This window comes from Schistocerca gregaria, chromosome X (assembly GCF_023897955.1).
Source record: "Schistocerca gregaria isolate iqSchGreg1 chromosome X, iqSchGreg1.2, whole genome shotgun sequence".
NCBI lineage: Eukaryota > Metazoa > Arthropoda > Insecta > Orthoptera > Acrididae > Schistocerca > Schistocerca gregaria.
Genome location: NC_064931.1, coordinates 681,298,963 through 681,315,958, shown reverse-complemented (window position 1 = coordinate 681,315,958; position 16,996 = coordinate 681,298,963). Strand labels below are relative to the sequence as shown.

The 16,996-nt window shown below is 40.2% G+C and overlaps 1 protein-coding gene across 1 annotated transcript in view; it reads right to left on the bottom strand.

Moving 5' to 3' along the window:
- Positions 1 to 16,996, bottom strand: part of LOC126297591 (actin-like protein 6A) — a 108,838-nt gene that overhangs the window by 35,065 nt on the left and 56,777 nt on the right. Inside the window, exon 2 of the mRNA XM_049988566.1 lies at positions 15,478 to 15,729. Within this exon, the coding sequence (XP_049844523.1) occupies positions 15,478 to 15,729 (252 nt within the window). The remainder of the gene's footprint in view (positions 1 to 15,477; positions 15,730 to 16,996) is intronic.

Here is a 16,996-nt window from a genome sequence, read left to right as displayed (position 1 = left end):
AAAGATGTAATCCTGCAGCATCTTCTTCACTTCCTACTGGATTATCTGTCATTCAGCTGGTGACATCCTATAAGAGCTCTTGCTAATTGGTGGATGATCCCCAGTATTGATATGATGTTTTACCACTGAACGCCACTTTGTCCATTTTTTTCTCCACTATCGATATACACTCCTGGAAACTGAAATAAGAACACCGTGAATTTGTTGTCCCAGGAAGGGGAAACTTTATTGACACATTCCTCGGGTCAGATACATTACATGATCACACTGGCAGAACCACAGGCACATAGACACAGGCAACAGAGCATGCACAATGTCGGCACTAGTACAGTGTATATCCACCTTTCGCAGCAATGCAGGCTGCTATTCTCCCATGGAGACGAGCGTAGAGATGCTGGATGTAGTCCTGTGGAACGGCTTGCCATGCCATTTCCACCTGGCACCTCAGTTGGACCAGAGTTCGTGCTGGACGTGCAGACCGCGTGAGACGACGCTTCATCCAGTCCCAAACATGCTCAATGGGGGACAGATCCGGAGATCTTGCTGGCCAGGGTAGTTGACTTACACCTTCTAGAGCACGTTGGGTGGCACGGGATATATGTGGACGTGCATTGTCCTGTTGGAACAGCAAGTTCCCTTGCCGGTCTAGGAATGGTAGAACGATGCGTTCGATGACGGTTTGGATGTACCGTGCACTATTCAGTGTCCCCTCGACGATCACCAGAGGTGTACGGCCAGTGTAGGAGATTGCTCCCCACACCATGATGCCGGGTGTTGGCCCTGTGTGCCTCGGTCGTATGCAGTCCTGATTGTGGCGCTCACCTGCACGGCGCCAAACACGCATACGACCATCATTGGCACCAAGGCAGAAGCGACTCTCATCGCTGAAGACGACACGTCTCCATTCGTCCCTCCATTCACGCCTGTCGCGACACCACTGGAGGCGGGCTGCACGATGTTGGGGCGTGAGCAGAAGACGGCCTAACGGTGTGCGGGACCGTAGCCCAGCTTCATGGAGACGGTTGCGAATGGTCCTCGCCGATACCCCAGGAGCAACAGTGTCCCTAATTTGCTGGGAAGTGGCGGTGCGGTCCCCTACGGCACTGCGTAGGATCCTACGGTCTTGGCGTGCATCCGTGCGTCGCTGCGGTCCGGTCCCAGGTCGACGGGCATGTGCACCTTCCGACGACCACTGGCGACAACATCGATGTACTGTGGAGACCTCACGCCCCACGTGTTGAGCAATTCGGCGGTACGTCCACCCGGCCTCCCGCATGCCCACTATACGCCCTCGCTCAAAGTCCGTCAACTGCACATACGGTTCACGTCCACGCTGTCGCAGCATGCTACCAGTGTTAAAGACTGCGATGGAGCTCCGTATGCCACGGCAAACTGGCTGACACTGACGGCGGCGGTGCACAAATGCTGCACAGCTAGCGCCATTCGATGGCCAACACCGCGGTTCCTGGTGTGTCCGCTGTGCCGTGCGCGTGATCATTGCTTGTACAGCCCTCTCGCAGTGTCCGGAGCAAGTATGGTGGGTCTGACACACCGGTGTCAATATGTTCTTTTTTCCATTTCCAGGAGTGTAAAAGCACCCAAAAATGGGCACAGAATGGTTAACACTTGCTGGCGTTGTTGCTCAGTCAGGCCAGATTATTTTTGCATTTCAATAGTAACTTCCTTTCCTTTGTTGTCTGCACTGGGGGCGGAGTATGTTTCTTCTCCTTGCTGGACTGGTTCAGCTGTCCCTACATACATACTCTTGGAGATGAGTTGTGGCTGCTCATAATAATTAGGGCTGATTGCGTAAAGCATTTAACATTAGATTTAGACAGAAAATGACCTCAGATCAAGCTTAACCTGGAAATCTGCATTGTATAAACATTAATCCAAGGTTATAAATAAAATAGAAAGAAACTTCCACATGGGAAAAATATATTAAAAACAAAGATTCCAAGACTTACCAAGTGGGAAGGCGCCGGTAGACAGGCACAATAAAATAAAACACACACACACACACACACACACACACACACACACACACACACACACACACACAAAATATCTAGCTTTCGCAACCAACGGTTGCTTCTTCAGGAAAGAGGGAAGGAGAGGGAAAGACGAAAGGATGTGGGTTTTAAGAGAGAGGGTAAGGAGTCATTCCAATCCCGGGAGCAGAAAGACTTACCTTAGGGGGAAAAAAGGATAGGTATATACTCGCGCGCGCCCACACACACACACACACACACACACACACACACACACACACACACACACACACACACACACACAGAGATATATATATACCGACACAAGCAGACTTATTTAAAGGCAAAGAGTTTGGGCAGAGATGTCAGTCGAGGCGGAAGTGCAGAGGCAAAGATGATGATGAATGACAGGTGAGGTATGAGTGGCGGCAACTTGACATTAGCGGAGATTGAGGCCTGGTGGATAATGAGAAGAGAGGATATATTGAAGGGCAAGTTCCCATCTCGGGAGTTCGGATAGGTTGGTGTTGGTGGGAAGTACCCAGATAACCCGGACGGTGTAACACTGTGCCAAGATGTGCTGGCAGTGCACCAAGGCATGTTTAGCCACAGGGTGATCCTCATTACCAACAAACACTGTCTGCCTGTGTCCATTCATGCGAATGGACAGTTTGTTGCTGGTCATTCCCACATAGAAAGCGTCACAGTGTAGGCAGGTCAGTTGGTAAATCACGTGGGTGCTTTCACACATGGCTCTGCCTTTGATCATGTACACCTTCCGAGTTACAGGACTGGATAGGTGGTGGTGGGAGGGTGCATAGGACAGGTTTTACACCGGGGGCGGTTACAAGGGTAGGAGCCAGAGGGTAGGGAAGGTGGTTTGGGGATTTCATAGGGATGAACCAAGAGGTTACCAAGGTTAGGTGGACGGCGGAAAGACACTCTTGGTGGAGTGGGGAGGATTTCATGAAGGATGGATCTCATTTCAGGGCAGGATTTTAGGAAGTCGTATCCCTGCTGGAGAGCCACATTCAGAGTCTGATCCAGTCCCGGGAAGTATCCTGTCACAAGTGGGGCACTTTTGGGGTTCTTCTGTGAGAGGTTCTGGGTTTGAGGGGATGAGGAAGTGGCTCTGGTTATTTGCTTCTGTACCAGGTCGGGAGGGTTGTTGCGGGATGCGAAAGCTGTTTTCAGGTTGTTGGTGTAATGGTTCAGGGATTCAGGACTGGAGCAGATTCGTTTGCCACGAAGGCCTAGGCTGTAGGGAAGGGACCGTTTGATATGGAATGGGTGGCAGCTGTCATAATGCAGGTACTGTTGCTTGTTGGTGGGTTTGATGTGGACGGATGTGTGAAGCTGGCCTTGGTAACCTCTTGGTTCATCCCTATGAAATCCCCAAACCACCTTCCCTACCCTCTGGCTCCTACCCTTGTAACTGCCCCCGGTGTAAAACCTGTCCTATGCACCCTCCCACCACCACCTACTCCAGTCCTGTAACCCGGAAGGTATACATGATCAAAGGCAGAGCCACGTGTGAAAGTGCGCACGTGATTTACCAACTGACCTGCCTACACTGTGAAGCTTTCTATGTGGGAATGACCAGCAACAAACTGTCCATTCGCATGAATGGACACAGGCAGACGGTGTTTGTTGGTAATGAGGATCACCCTGTGGTTAAACATGCCTTGGTGCACGGCCAGCACATCTTGGCACAGTGTTACACCGTCCGGGTTATCTGGATACTTCCCACCAACACCAACCTATCCGAACTCTCGAGATGGGAACTTGCCCTTCAATATATCCTCTCTTCTCGTTATCCACTAGGCCTCAATCTCCGCTAATGTCAAGTTGCCGCCACTCATACCTCACCTGTCATTCAACATCATCTTTGCCTCTGCACTTCCGCCTCGACTGACATCTATGCCCAAACTCTTTGCCTTTAAATATGTCTGCTGGTGTCTGTATATGTATGGATGTGTGTGTGTGTGTGTGTGTGTGTGTGTGTGTGTGTGTGTGTGGGCGCGGGCGAGTATATACCTATCCTTTTCCCCCCCTAAGGTAAGTATTTCCGCTCCCGGGATTGGAATGACTCCTTACCCTCTCCCTTAAAACCCACATCCTTTCGTCTTTCCCTCTCCTTCCCTCTTTCCTGAAGAAGCAACCGTCGGTTACGAAAGCTAGAAATTGTGTGTGTATGTTATTTTATTGTGCCTGTCTACTGGCGCTTTCCCGCTTGGTAAGTCTTGGAATCTTTGTTTTTAATTTATTAATCCAAGGTTATAGTGTCATAATGAAGGACTATATTTGACAGGCAGAAATTCGCAGTTTAAAGTCAGGTTCAACTGTAATCGACAGTTTACAATATATTTAGATTACAAAACAATGCTTTGTTTTTAGAAAATTCAAATTAACATCAATAATAAGTAATGGTAAGTAAATATGTGACTATTCCCCTTATCACACTGCTGATGCTTCAAATTTCTTTTTTGATCTGTAAGGTTAGGTTAAGAAAATTACCAGCTATGTATGTAGTGAATGCAGATAACTGATCTCATACAATTCTTGGGAGACAACTCATAATTTATGTAATTAGCTGAAAGGAATTTTATACACACTTAGTGGCATATTAAGTAACTGAAATTCAAAATATTTGCAGTGAACAGTTAAGTATGTGTATTTTGACAGCACCAGTAATGATTAAACATCTCCTATAAATGTGCTCTCTCATCTCGAGTAGCAGCAACCACACAATTTGTATTAAATTTTTAATTACTGAACACATGCTTAAACTGCTGTGACAACGCACACTGATGAATATAACATAAGCAAGCATAAGTAACTTGTGTGGTAACATAATGGTAGTGTTTTAGCATAGGCAGATGATGTGAGGCTCAAACGCAACTCAATTCCTGATTTTTTTCCCATTTAATACTACTTTCACTACAGTACTGGTCGTAAAGGTAATTACAACAGCACTATCTTAAAACCATACCATACTTTGTGTTTTCCGAGTGCTCTGAGCCAGTGGGATGTGCAGCATTATATGGGCAGGAAAGTTATGCAATGAAAATAACGTTGTTTCCTTTTGTTTACTTTACAGATATCCGAGTATTCTGATGTGTCTACTAAGGAAGATGATGAGATCCAACAAGCTCCCTGCATGTTCTGTGACAGAATGGGCCCATTTTGGAATTAAATGATAAACCATTTAAGCTGAGGTTTTGCTTGAACAAAAACACTGTGTGGTAGTTAGAACTAAGGGTCAGAAAGTATCTGCTGAAACAAATAAAAAGAAGCCAGCCATGTGCATGCTGGTATTAACATTAAGATTTTATGCTACCGGAAGTTTTCATGTGATGGTCAACAATGTGTTTAGTACAGATGTAGCAACTGTTTGCAGAACTGTCCATAAGGTATTGGCCTGCACTGCCTTGATGAAGAATGAATTTATGAAAGTGCTTATGGAAGAAAATGATGCAAGAAAAACGCAGTGTGATTTTTATCAAATGGTGCATTTTCCTGTTGTTTTAGGAGCTACTGAGTGTAACCATATCCCATATCCCCATCAAATCTCCTGGTGGCAAAAGTGCAGAGATACTTAGGAATAGTCATGGGTCTTTTCGTTAAAGGTACAAGCAATCCCAGATGCTAAGCTGCGATGTTTAAATATAGTGGCTAGATGGCCAGGATCTGTCCACAAGAGTAACATTTTTGGAAACTCACGCATACATGCTGAGTTGGAAACGAGAGAAATTCCATAAGGCATACTTCCAGGAGACAGTGGCTATTGGTGTTGCACGTATCTGCTGATGCCAGTAGTCCACAAAGAAACAGCGGCTGAGTGAACCTATAATCAAGTCCACAAGAAAAACAGGTCAGCGGTTGGAAGAATGTTTAGTGTGGCAAAAAGATTTCCCTGTTTAAGTTTAGGGCTCAGAATATGGGTAAATCGCATGGCAGTTATTTTAGTTGCAGCATTTGTGTTGCATAATATTGCTGTCAATGCATAAGGTAAGGGGGCCAAAACGGATGACAATGTATTTCCTGGGAGAAGAGTGTACGAAGAAATTCCAGTACCTCCAGAAAATGAGGCAAACTGGGGTCACAAGGCAGTGAGGGCAGCGTTAATTAACACTGTATTTATGTAAAAAGTTAAAAATGGTTATTTCTCTGTTAACTGATTATTTAAAACTGTATCAGAATAAGATGTTATGAATAATATTATAAGCTACCTTTTACAGATCAAATTAATCTCAAAACATTAAGCAGAGCATATTAAAATGTTTACAAAGCACAGTGTATAACTTCAGGATGAAAATCTGTCTACAAAGCAGTTCCAGTATCACCAGAAAATCTGTCTACAAAGCAGTTCCAGTATCACCAGAAAATGAGACTAACAAGAGCCGTAATACAGTGAGTGCAAAATTTATTCAAAATGTATTTATACAAATATATTTACAAAGTTGGAATGAATTTACAAACCTCCAGTTTCAACGACTGATTGTCTTTTCATTTCTTTTAGTTCCAGTTCATTAATTCCTTTATCTACTCTCAATGTTTCCATTCTTACTTCATGTTCCGTAAGTAGGCACTATACATTGATTTCATATACATGTCATTGAGAACATTTTCTGTTCTTTTGTTTTGGGAGACCATTATTTTTAGTTCAATATACATGATGTTGTGCTGGCATATTTAAGTTAGTGCATTATTTTAGTACATTATTGTTCTTAGTAGTCAGCAAGGACAATATTTTCATTTGAAGATACAGTCTCCTGTGCAGGAGAGCTTCCGTAAAGTTTGGAAGGTAGGAGATGAGGTACTGGCAGAAGTAAAGCTGTGAAGAAGGGGCGTGAGTCATGCTTGGGTAGCTCAGTCGGTAGAGCACTTGCCCGCGAAAGGCAAAGGTCCCGAGTTCGAGTCTCAGTCCGGCACACAGTTTTAATCTGCCAGGAAGTTTCATATCAGCGCACACTCTGCTGCAGAGTGAAAATCTCATTCTGGAATAATACATTAGCTTGACATCAGCAAGCGTCAGTACATGTACAAAAAAGACAGTTCTTTCACTCTGACTCTCAATTTTTGTGTGCAGTATTGACTTTTGATAGTTTATTTGTGATCTTATAGTATACAGTTTTGCCTTGAGTGGTAAGAAAGTGTATTCTGGCAGAAAAAGCATGGAAACATCACACCCAATGCAGCATTGAAGCAGTATGTCATCAAAGAATCCAAAGGATAGATATGAGGCTGAGAACAATTCAGAATGAGACTGCCTTTGCTAAGAAATTGAAACACAGCGACTAGGATTTTCAAGTGAATTACAGATTGAGGTATAGGATTATAAATTTTCTTGCTGTTTTCTTTGTTATTTCTTAAAGTGTGAAATGTAAAACGTGCAATGCAGACATTATCTTGCAAGTCCTTGAGGCTTAGGCTTCACAGTAATTATGGCTTGTCCAAACCACCCAGAAGTTGTTATGCCAAATAGAAAGTTTATACAGAATGCATATAAAATCAACCTCATATCGTCCTAGCAATGTGCCTGCTTGGCATAGGGCTAAACAGAGTTTTAAAGTTTTGTGCATTCATGGAACTGCCACGACCAATATTTCAATCATTCTATGATAAACTACTGGATATAATTTCAATTGCAACAGCAACAGTACGACAAGCCAGTCCTGGATCAGCAGATTGATGGCCAGAGTTTTCTAAAAGTAGAATTTTTTCTTTTATGCATGTCTATAACACATTTCAAAACTTCAAATGCCTTTTTGTCAGAATACGATTTTTCGAAACAGCATGCAAAATAACTCCAACAATTTTCAATCCTTTTTTTTTTTTAAACCACACCTTTGAAATAAAATTTCAAAGTGTACCACATATGGCATTTTCAATTAGTTAATTTAAACAATATTTACTAACAAATGACTGTCCTTTTTTTGGTGAAAAGTGAACAACTATTCAACTACTCGCCAATTACACAAAAATCAGTATTCCTAAAATCCCTGATGTGGTTCACTAGTTACACTCATGCAGCTTACATAGATTTTTTTTTCTTTTTTTCAGATTCAAATTGACACAGGTTATAGTGTGTGCTGCACATTGTCTCAAATCCGACATGCCTTGGGGGCATTACTGCAGTGTCGCCATTGTGTAAGATTTCCCGACAACTTAGTAATTACTCCAGGTATTCTCTCTCTTATCACCTTTCCTTCCAAAAAAAAATTATCTTTTTTTTTACACCCCTTAAGAATTGGATGCCTTTTTATGGACAGATTGCCCTTAAGCAACATACATACATACATACATACATAGTTTTATTTGCAGCTATTGTTAATTTTTGAGTCTGCATCACAACTGCATCTATGAGAACACATTCTTTGCACTTTCTTCAGGTTCCTGTCCAGAATTCCTAGAAGCAGCCACCGAGGTGTCAATGGTTGTATAAAGTACAACATTGTCACAGTCAGTTATTCTTTTTGGCTCTTGGAAATAAGAAATCAATAAAATCAAGACTCAAAGTGGAGCACAACATGATATCCATTTTAAATTTCCTTACATTATTATGGATCACACACACACAGCCACATTTTTGTAAACAAGTAAAGTAAATGTCATTCTTGTGGTGTCATCCGAAGTACACGGTCCCATGTCAAAGTTGGCACCTCACGACAGAACCACAAGTAAGGACAGTCGCAGCTTGATGGAGTAATGAATGAGAGACATCAACATAGACATACCCTCAAGATTTTCCATACGTCACCACTGCCGGAAGATTACTTACGTCAGAACGCAGCACTGCTCACCTACTCTCTAATCATCGCCTATGATGACAGCATTGTCTTGCTTAAGATCCTGCATTCCGAGTTGTATTACGAGTCAGAATTATATCGAAGTTTACAGTCAACTGTATATTAAGATGACTATCATTCTGTGTTGTATTAAGTTGTAAGTGATAGAATGCAGCAACAGCAACAAATACGTACATAGACATTCCTGTGGATATTGGTTGTTTTCAAGTTAAGTATTCTATCTTGTTCAACCTTTAATAATGTTATCTAATATTTTGTTGCATTGTAGTATCCACTTGGCCTTCTCCAAAAGTACATCTAAGCTTGCTAGGACCCACTACAAAGCCGGTGCAAATGTCTTGAGTGCCCTTTTGTCCAGAACTTCAATTCTCCTCTTTACTGTAGTTCTATTTTAATAAATAAAAAGAAAGAGTCCAAGACTATAAAGGATGACTTCATTATCTTCAGAGAAATGATAATACTGATTACTCTAAGCAAAAATAGTCATACCAATGTCACATCTGACAGAGTCACACAGAGAATTGGCCGAAGATCAGATATCAAGGCACCTGTTAATGGTCAGATCATTGAAGTTCGATGCAGGCTGCAATCCATGTCTCCAATCATGCAGTCTCAAGAATTTTCATATCTGTGGTGTACTACAGGTTTTAAAAAAAATCGACATAAATTGTCAAATAATGTAGCCAACAAAATGCAAAGATAAATTCCACTGTCAGCTAACTCAGACTGTAACAGCAGATGCAGACACTACCCTCCATCACATTGCTTTCCAATTTAAAACTTAAAAAAATAACATGAGAGTAGTAGCATTAGCTGGATTTATCTCCACACTGCAGAGTACAGATGGCAACAACTCAGTTTATAACATGATAGTTGGGTGTCTCACATTGCGACGATTCTGCCTCTCTCCATTACATGAATTTAATGGCATCTATTTCAATTCCCGGTAGTTTGACGAAGTGGATAGTTACGAATTCGATTCATAACATTTACTGTTAGTGGATCACCATCAGTATGATTTATTACTTAAACCATTACTTGTTTCAAATACTTAAATATGCACAGCTTAGCAATATCCCCATGGCACCAATAATGTTGATCAGTTAACACTGAAACTCTAACCCTTTGTGGCCCATGAATAAACATAGGAAGAAAAATATAACAATTTCTTTCAAAATCTATCTTTATTGTCACAGAAAGCAATGATATGTTAAAAAAAACAATAACATTTGAATTCCATAATAAAATATTTTGGGTGGTTTCAAAGTGAAACCACTGGGACATTCAGATAATTTTAATGGCTACATTTTTTTGTGAAATTCAGTGAAACAGTTTTTTTTATTTTCATTACATACAAACCAAATTGCATGTTTTACACACTGATCTTGTGCGATGTGGTACTTTAGCAGTACTACAGTGTGCACATAGTTGGGATGGTCCTCTTTCTGGCATATGGGACACATTCCCATAGCACTTTTCTCGTGTAACGAATGGCTCGAAACCATTCTGCTCGATCTGGGACCTCTTGCAGTTAGGAGATGATGAAGATGCTCCAACTAGACCACCTATTACAGAGTGTCTGAACTGCTTCAAGGAGATTTTCTCTTTATTGCAATGTTTGTTATAAATGACGTAGGAATTTACAATAGTGACACCAAGAAAGTGCTACAAAATTCTGTCCCACCACCTTTTGCTCTTTCTATCAATTTTATAGACTGATTTTAACACGTCAGATTTGTCCACAAGCAAGGCATTGTAATCCTTTACAACATCTGAGCATGAAATTTCTACAAGAGTACCACCTTTACATTTGAGATGCCGTGCTTACATTTTCAATATTGTGAAAATTTAAAAGAAACTGTATTGGTTTGTGATCTTTCTGAACCATTGCTGTGATGCCTTGGCTGCTGCATTGAAACTGGAATTCTCACCGGGACATCTGCTTTTCATTTTCAAAGTCTTTTGGGAACCCAACTCTCTCTTTTTTCACTATTCCGCAGGCATATATTCCTTGTTTCCTCAGATCAAGCATGAGTGGCACAGAAGTAAAATAATTAGCAAAATACAACTTGTGATATTTTACTGCAAGCTCTGAGCTAAGATGTTTTACAACTCGGGAACCTAAGCACTTTTCTGTCTCCTGCCTAAGTTTCCCAGTATAGATCTGACATATGGAAATGTAACCAGTTTCATTTGCCAGTACCCAAACTTTGTATCCACATTTTATAGGTTTCTGTGGCATATACTGCTTTAGGATTGACCTACCTTTGAATCAAATCATAGATTCATCTGCAGCAAGGTGTTCTGTTGGCAAATAATTTTCAGAGTTGGTCTTGCTTAGATAGTTCAGCAGTCGGTGTATCTAGAACAGTTTATCATAACCTTTTTCTCCCTTTTTTGGCTGCTGATTATCATCATTCACATGTATTGACCTAGCAACTGTAAAAATCTATTCAGAGGCATGAGAGCTGTAATGTACAAATCATGGAGAGCTGGGTCAGAAGACCAATAATCCCTGTATGAAGGACTTTTTTGATCCCCATTAATAAATTGATGGTAATAAATTTCTTCATTTCCTCAGCATCAGTTGGTTTGAAAGTAGTGGAACCTCCAAGTTTCTGAGTCGCATATAAATTTGTTTGAAACACAAGATGCTCTAGTAAATCATTATGAAATAAGCAGCCAAATTTTTGAATGTGGCTTGCTTTGCCAGAAAGAATATTTGAACCATATTTATGTGAATATTTGACAGTTTCTTTTCCAAGTGTGCCTTACACCCACTCTACACGCTTTATTAGTTCTACAGTATCATCACACACGCTATTGTCATTGTTGAAGTCACTAATGCGAACAGAGTCACTTTCAACAGAAACACTTTCATCCACATTGCCTGCACGTTGAACTATGTTCGCATCGGGTACAGTAAGTTGTGGTTGTTGATCAATTTCATCTGATTCACTTTCAATGTCTGAAGCAGTCGACTCTGGATCACTTGGAATTTCTGGTAGTATGTCCATTAGCATATCAGTGCTGAGGTCACAAGCACTAAACCACTGGTTGCTTCTTGACGGTGATCTACTACTCATACTGACAATCTATAAGGAATAAAAAAATCTACCCTTTGATTTATGTACGAAGGTCATTTGAGAATGAAACCACCTGTACTTTTGGAAGAAACGAAACTGTTTATTATAACCAATTATGGTATAGATTATTATATCAAAAGCGAATTACCAATTTCATCTGAACAATGCCAGAAAGCGCATTGTCTGAGTTGCACTTGACTCAACTGTGGATTTCAGACTTTACTCCCTCCACTAGACTGCCACGCTAAGTGCTCTCACCCAGGAACAACAATCGTACATCATTCAAAGCACTGTCAGTGGGCAGTGATTACTTCGGAATTCAACCCCAGTAAAACCCAACGTAGCTGCAATAAAGAAGATTGATAAATTTATAACTGAATGTTACAAATAAGGTCAAATATTTTCACACGTAATGATATAGGACACTCACAAACTGCATGTCACAGTGAAGCAGGAATACTTCTAATGAGCACTCAGCACCTGGGGACAGTGTTTCTGCACTGATGAGGAAGGACGTGCAAATTTCATGGAAACTATAAAGGGAAAAATAATGTGAAATCAGTAGTTTTTATGACATTTGTGAACTGTTTCCTTAAGTGTTGTGCTTCTAGCAACCAATCACAGCACAGAATACCAAGTTGATGCCATGTTTCTCCATGTGCTTGTGGAGATAAAAATGTTGTACTTCATGGTTTTGTATTTATACTTGTGTACAATAAAAATATGCAGTGTAACTGATGCACTGCATTAAAGATCTTTGAAAAATGTCATTTTTTAAAATATGATTTGTTGTGCAGAAGTATCAGAAAAAGGGGTATCAGTAGATAAAACTGTTACCTCTGTTCCGAGTTAGAGAGTTTGAAGGTGGTTTCATAATCAGGGAAAAAGTATTTTGTGATGAAACCATCCAAGACATGAACAGATAAATACTTCATATGGAATTACAATTATATTAATAAGGTATTGATATATATCAATGGGGACAGGTGAAAATGTGTGCCCCAACTGGGACTCGAACCCGGGATCTCCTGCTTACATGGTAGAATCCATCTGAGCCACCGAAGGCACAGAGGATAGCACTACTGCAGGGACTATCTCACACATGCCTCCTGTGAGACCCACATTCTCACCTTGTATGTCCACACACTACATTCATAGTGTCCCGCCGCACATGGAGGTTAAGGAAACTCTGAAGTGCACTGGGTTGCACCTTCAAACTAGGTTGACAAGTATTATGGCCACAGACCCATTCAAGTTTATGTTCACAGTTCCAGGTTCTTGTTCAACATTAGGATGATGGTGGTGAACTCTATTAATGCTGACATGGCAAAGAGTGCTACATATGCCTGGAATGGCAGATTTCAGCAATGCAGGTATTTTGAAAGGACACCAACCCCTTCAAAATTTATTCGAAAAGCAACTTCCCATGCCAGAAGCAAATCTTTACCTTGTCAAATGTCTGTCATTGTGCTGAAATGTTCAAATACAAACTTCGAATAGCTGGTTTCACGGTATAGTGAAGTGTTGATGGATTGATGGAATACTGCCAAAGAAGACAACTTCGAAGTTATGACAATGGTTTCTTTTAAAAAACTTTCAACAGTGTGCAGTTACCTTTTTTCTTTAATAAGATGTAATAGGTGTAACACAGACGATTCTTTTTTAATAATGTAAATATATGTTATGTCAATAAATATAATGTAATTGGTAGGTATATTTTCATTTTCAACGAAATGCTGAGAAACAGACAAATATAAAGAACACAGGTTACTTGAAAAACAAGTAGTCACAACCTAACATCAAAATTGGCAAAAAGTAATATGAAACTGGTCATAACATAAAACATTTTTTTCATGTCTCTCCTAATAAGCCATGATACATGTTGGTATACGTCAAATTCAGATGAAAGTAACAAAAAATACATGGGCCAGGAGATCCCCCTTGACCCGATGCTACATTCTGGCATAGTGCATCTGAATGTTAACATAGAATGAAATGGAATATCTGGTACAACTGCATCACCTGCCAAAAATGAATAATACGTGTTGGCATATTATGTGCACCTGCTTGTCTAACTTCAGTGCCATGATGGAGACCAGTACATTCAAACAGTGCACCAACCAATTACATCTTAACAGTGCAGATATTGATGAACATTCCACAGAAATGGGAGTACTTGTCTGGCCCCAAGATATCATATGAACTCAGTCCTACTTATGACCTCTGAGAGGCTTTTGAGGGGGATGTACAGATTTTTGACTGCACTGCATCCAGTCTGTAAGAATTTTGATGTTGATTGATCATGGATTATAATTAGTACCAGTGAATGTAGTTGATGGTGAGATAAGTAACAAGGGTTGCATCTCAACCTTTTATAGATGATTCATTCATTCGTATTCCTGTTCCAGTCATCATTCAGCAGACAACTAACGGTATGTTTATGCTGCAACCGAACTGCTAGCATCTCGCTGCTTGCTTCTGGCACACTGCACCTCGCTGCTTGTTGGGAGCCTTGTTACATTTACGCTGCAACCTCACTGCTTGCTGGGAGTAATTAACCTGCAGCTGTTCACATTGCTAACATACTCAAACACGTCACTGCTGGAGTGACCTTGAAGCAGCCAACCATGGCTCAAGTTTCAGGACAGATGGCAATGGTTGTGGTGCAAAACACAAACCAGCTCAACATCATCAACTGGCAAGAATTGTAGCGAGCAGCATGGGAGCAATGCCAATGCAGGTTAAACTGGCTGGTAAGACTCAGTATGTGTTTTTCATCAATGCTGAGTCATACCAGCAAAGAGAAAGGTGACAGCATAAACACATCCTAAAGCCTTCAGCTGAATGAACCACAATTTACTGACAATTCCTCACATACAACAATGACTAATTGTACCTTAGGCACTTGTTGATTATGACTTTCATCAAAACTGGTCATTTCATTTAAGACCACACAAACAAATGAAAAATTATAAATATCTACTCAACTGTAGACTCTCTTGCAATGAATTTGTCAAAATGGTAAAAATTTATGTTGTTCAGGAAACATGCAAAAAGAAGTAATGTGAAATGAGTGCATCTTTTCACAAAAATGTATCTGTGTTCCCTTTTTTCCCCTTCTGAATTGCTTAGCAGCAAATCTCAATAATGGAGAATATACCAGGTTTTCATACCAGCAGTTTAAGAGATGATGATAAAAAACAAGGGTTATAAATGGGAATTTAAAATGAATTGTGCAGTGTTTCACAACAATAAGTAGAGCTGACTTATTGGCAAGAATCTATATTTGTGTCTGTTAATTAGAAAAACTAATATTCATTCTGGCATTGTAATCAAATTACTTTTAGCATGTTACAAAAAAAGTGGTTTCTGTTAGTTGAAAGCAAATGACACTCAATTAAGACATCTATTAGTCAAACTAGTTGTTGACTTAAAACTCTTGTTTATCATTATACAGAGAATGAAATTCGGAGGACATGTGCAATAATATCTTTCTCTTAGAAAATTCAGAGCAAACGGCATACTGAAAAATGTGTATTAAAAGCAAATAACTTACTCTGACATTTTCAAAGTCAGTGTTGCACATACCTGACAGTATCCATCTGGAAATTCATATGTTGCTGGTGGTATACAGGCATAAATTTCTTCGTGCAGCTGTGATCTGCTCACTTCTAAAACTTTTGACTGAAAATCCTGCAATACCCTTTTAATCATAAACTTATGCCATGATGTAGTGACTGCAGGCAGATTTGGGTGTTTCACCCACTTTGACTTCTCGTTTTTGGCAACAGCTTCCTTTGATGCAACCATGTAGGGTGGGACAACTTCAACAGCAAATCCCTGGAATTACAATTGAAGAATAAAGAAACATTCAAGTTAAGAACTAAATAAAATTGAGAATCACATATTTAACTGAGGTGGATATATACTAATATGTTCCGAGATGTCATACTATAATAATAATGCCATTTTTTCACAAATACTGCTAATTTTACTGCCCTGTGGAAACACCTTGTCACTTATTAAACAATTTCTGTCTTCACTTAATAATATCATTAAAATTGGTCCTGACATGTACAAGAATACTTACAGCTTGCACTTGCAAACTGCTTTAAGTTTCAAGTAGTGTGATTTGCCACATACACATGAAATGAGCAATGTGTAATAAGGTAAACTACAGTTTCTTCAAAGTTCTTCATTATTAACTAAACATTATTCCCTTCCCAGGCACACAATCAAGGCAACAGATTCCTCACATAACATTATCAAAAAAAAGTGAAACTGCAATATAAATAAAATTAAAGCAGTAGCCCCCAGTGTTTTTTTGTTAACCATACTAGAATTGTCATCAACTGACTATTTAATTTTTGATAATTTTACTATTGAGATTTAGAATGGTAAGCATTCTTCCCACTGCCTCTTTGTGAGTTTTTATGGGTTGCCATTATATAAGAAGCCAACTCACTATGCACCATATACAAAAATTATGCAGTTTCTGTTCATTACAATAAGTGTATCAATATGCAGCAAGTCACAGTAGTATACAGAGTCAGTTGCTAACTATTGCCACCAAGAATAATTCCGAAAGCATGAAATGAATTGAAAACTTTGTTGGACAAAAGATGCATGGGACAACAGGGGCCATAATATGACGTTGGTTTTTTGTTGCTAGGTGGGGTCGTGTCAGAGATATAAAGGTCAACTTTGTTTTTTTAAATGGGATGCTATAATTCGGTACTTATTTTCTGATAGCGGCTATCAAGATGAATCCAATGATGTGTAACAGTAAGGTCTTTGAAGATCAACGTAGGTCACAAAGGTGGCACGAACGTCCATTTACAGAAGGTGTTCGAAGTGATGACCGATGGTATCAATGCAGTGCTGCAATCTTCTTATCATGGATTGAATGGTATTACTTATCACGTCGGCACTTGTCAAAGCACATGCTCCGACAATTCACTCTCTGACATCTTCAGGTGTAGTTGGAACGTCTTTATAAACAATGTCTTTTAGGAATCCCCACAAGAAAAAATCCAGAGGCTCAAGTCTGGCAAATGAGGTGGCCCTGACACATCTACTCCGCATCCAATTCAATGATTTGGGAATG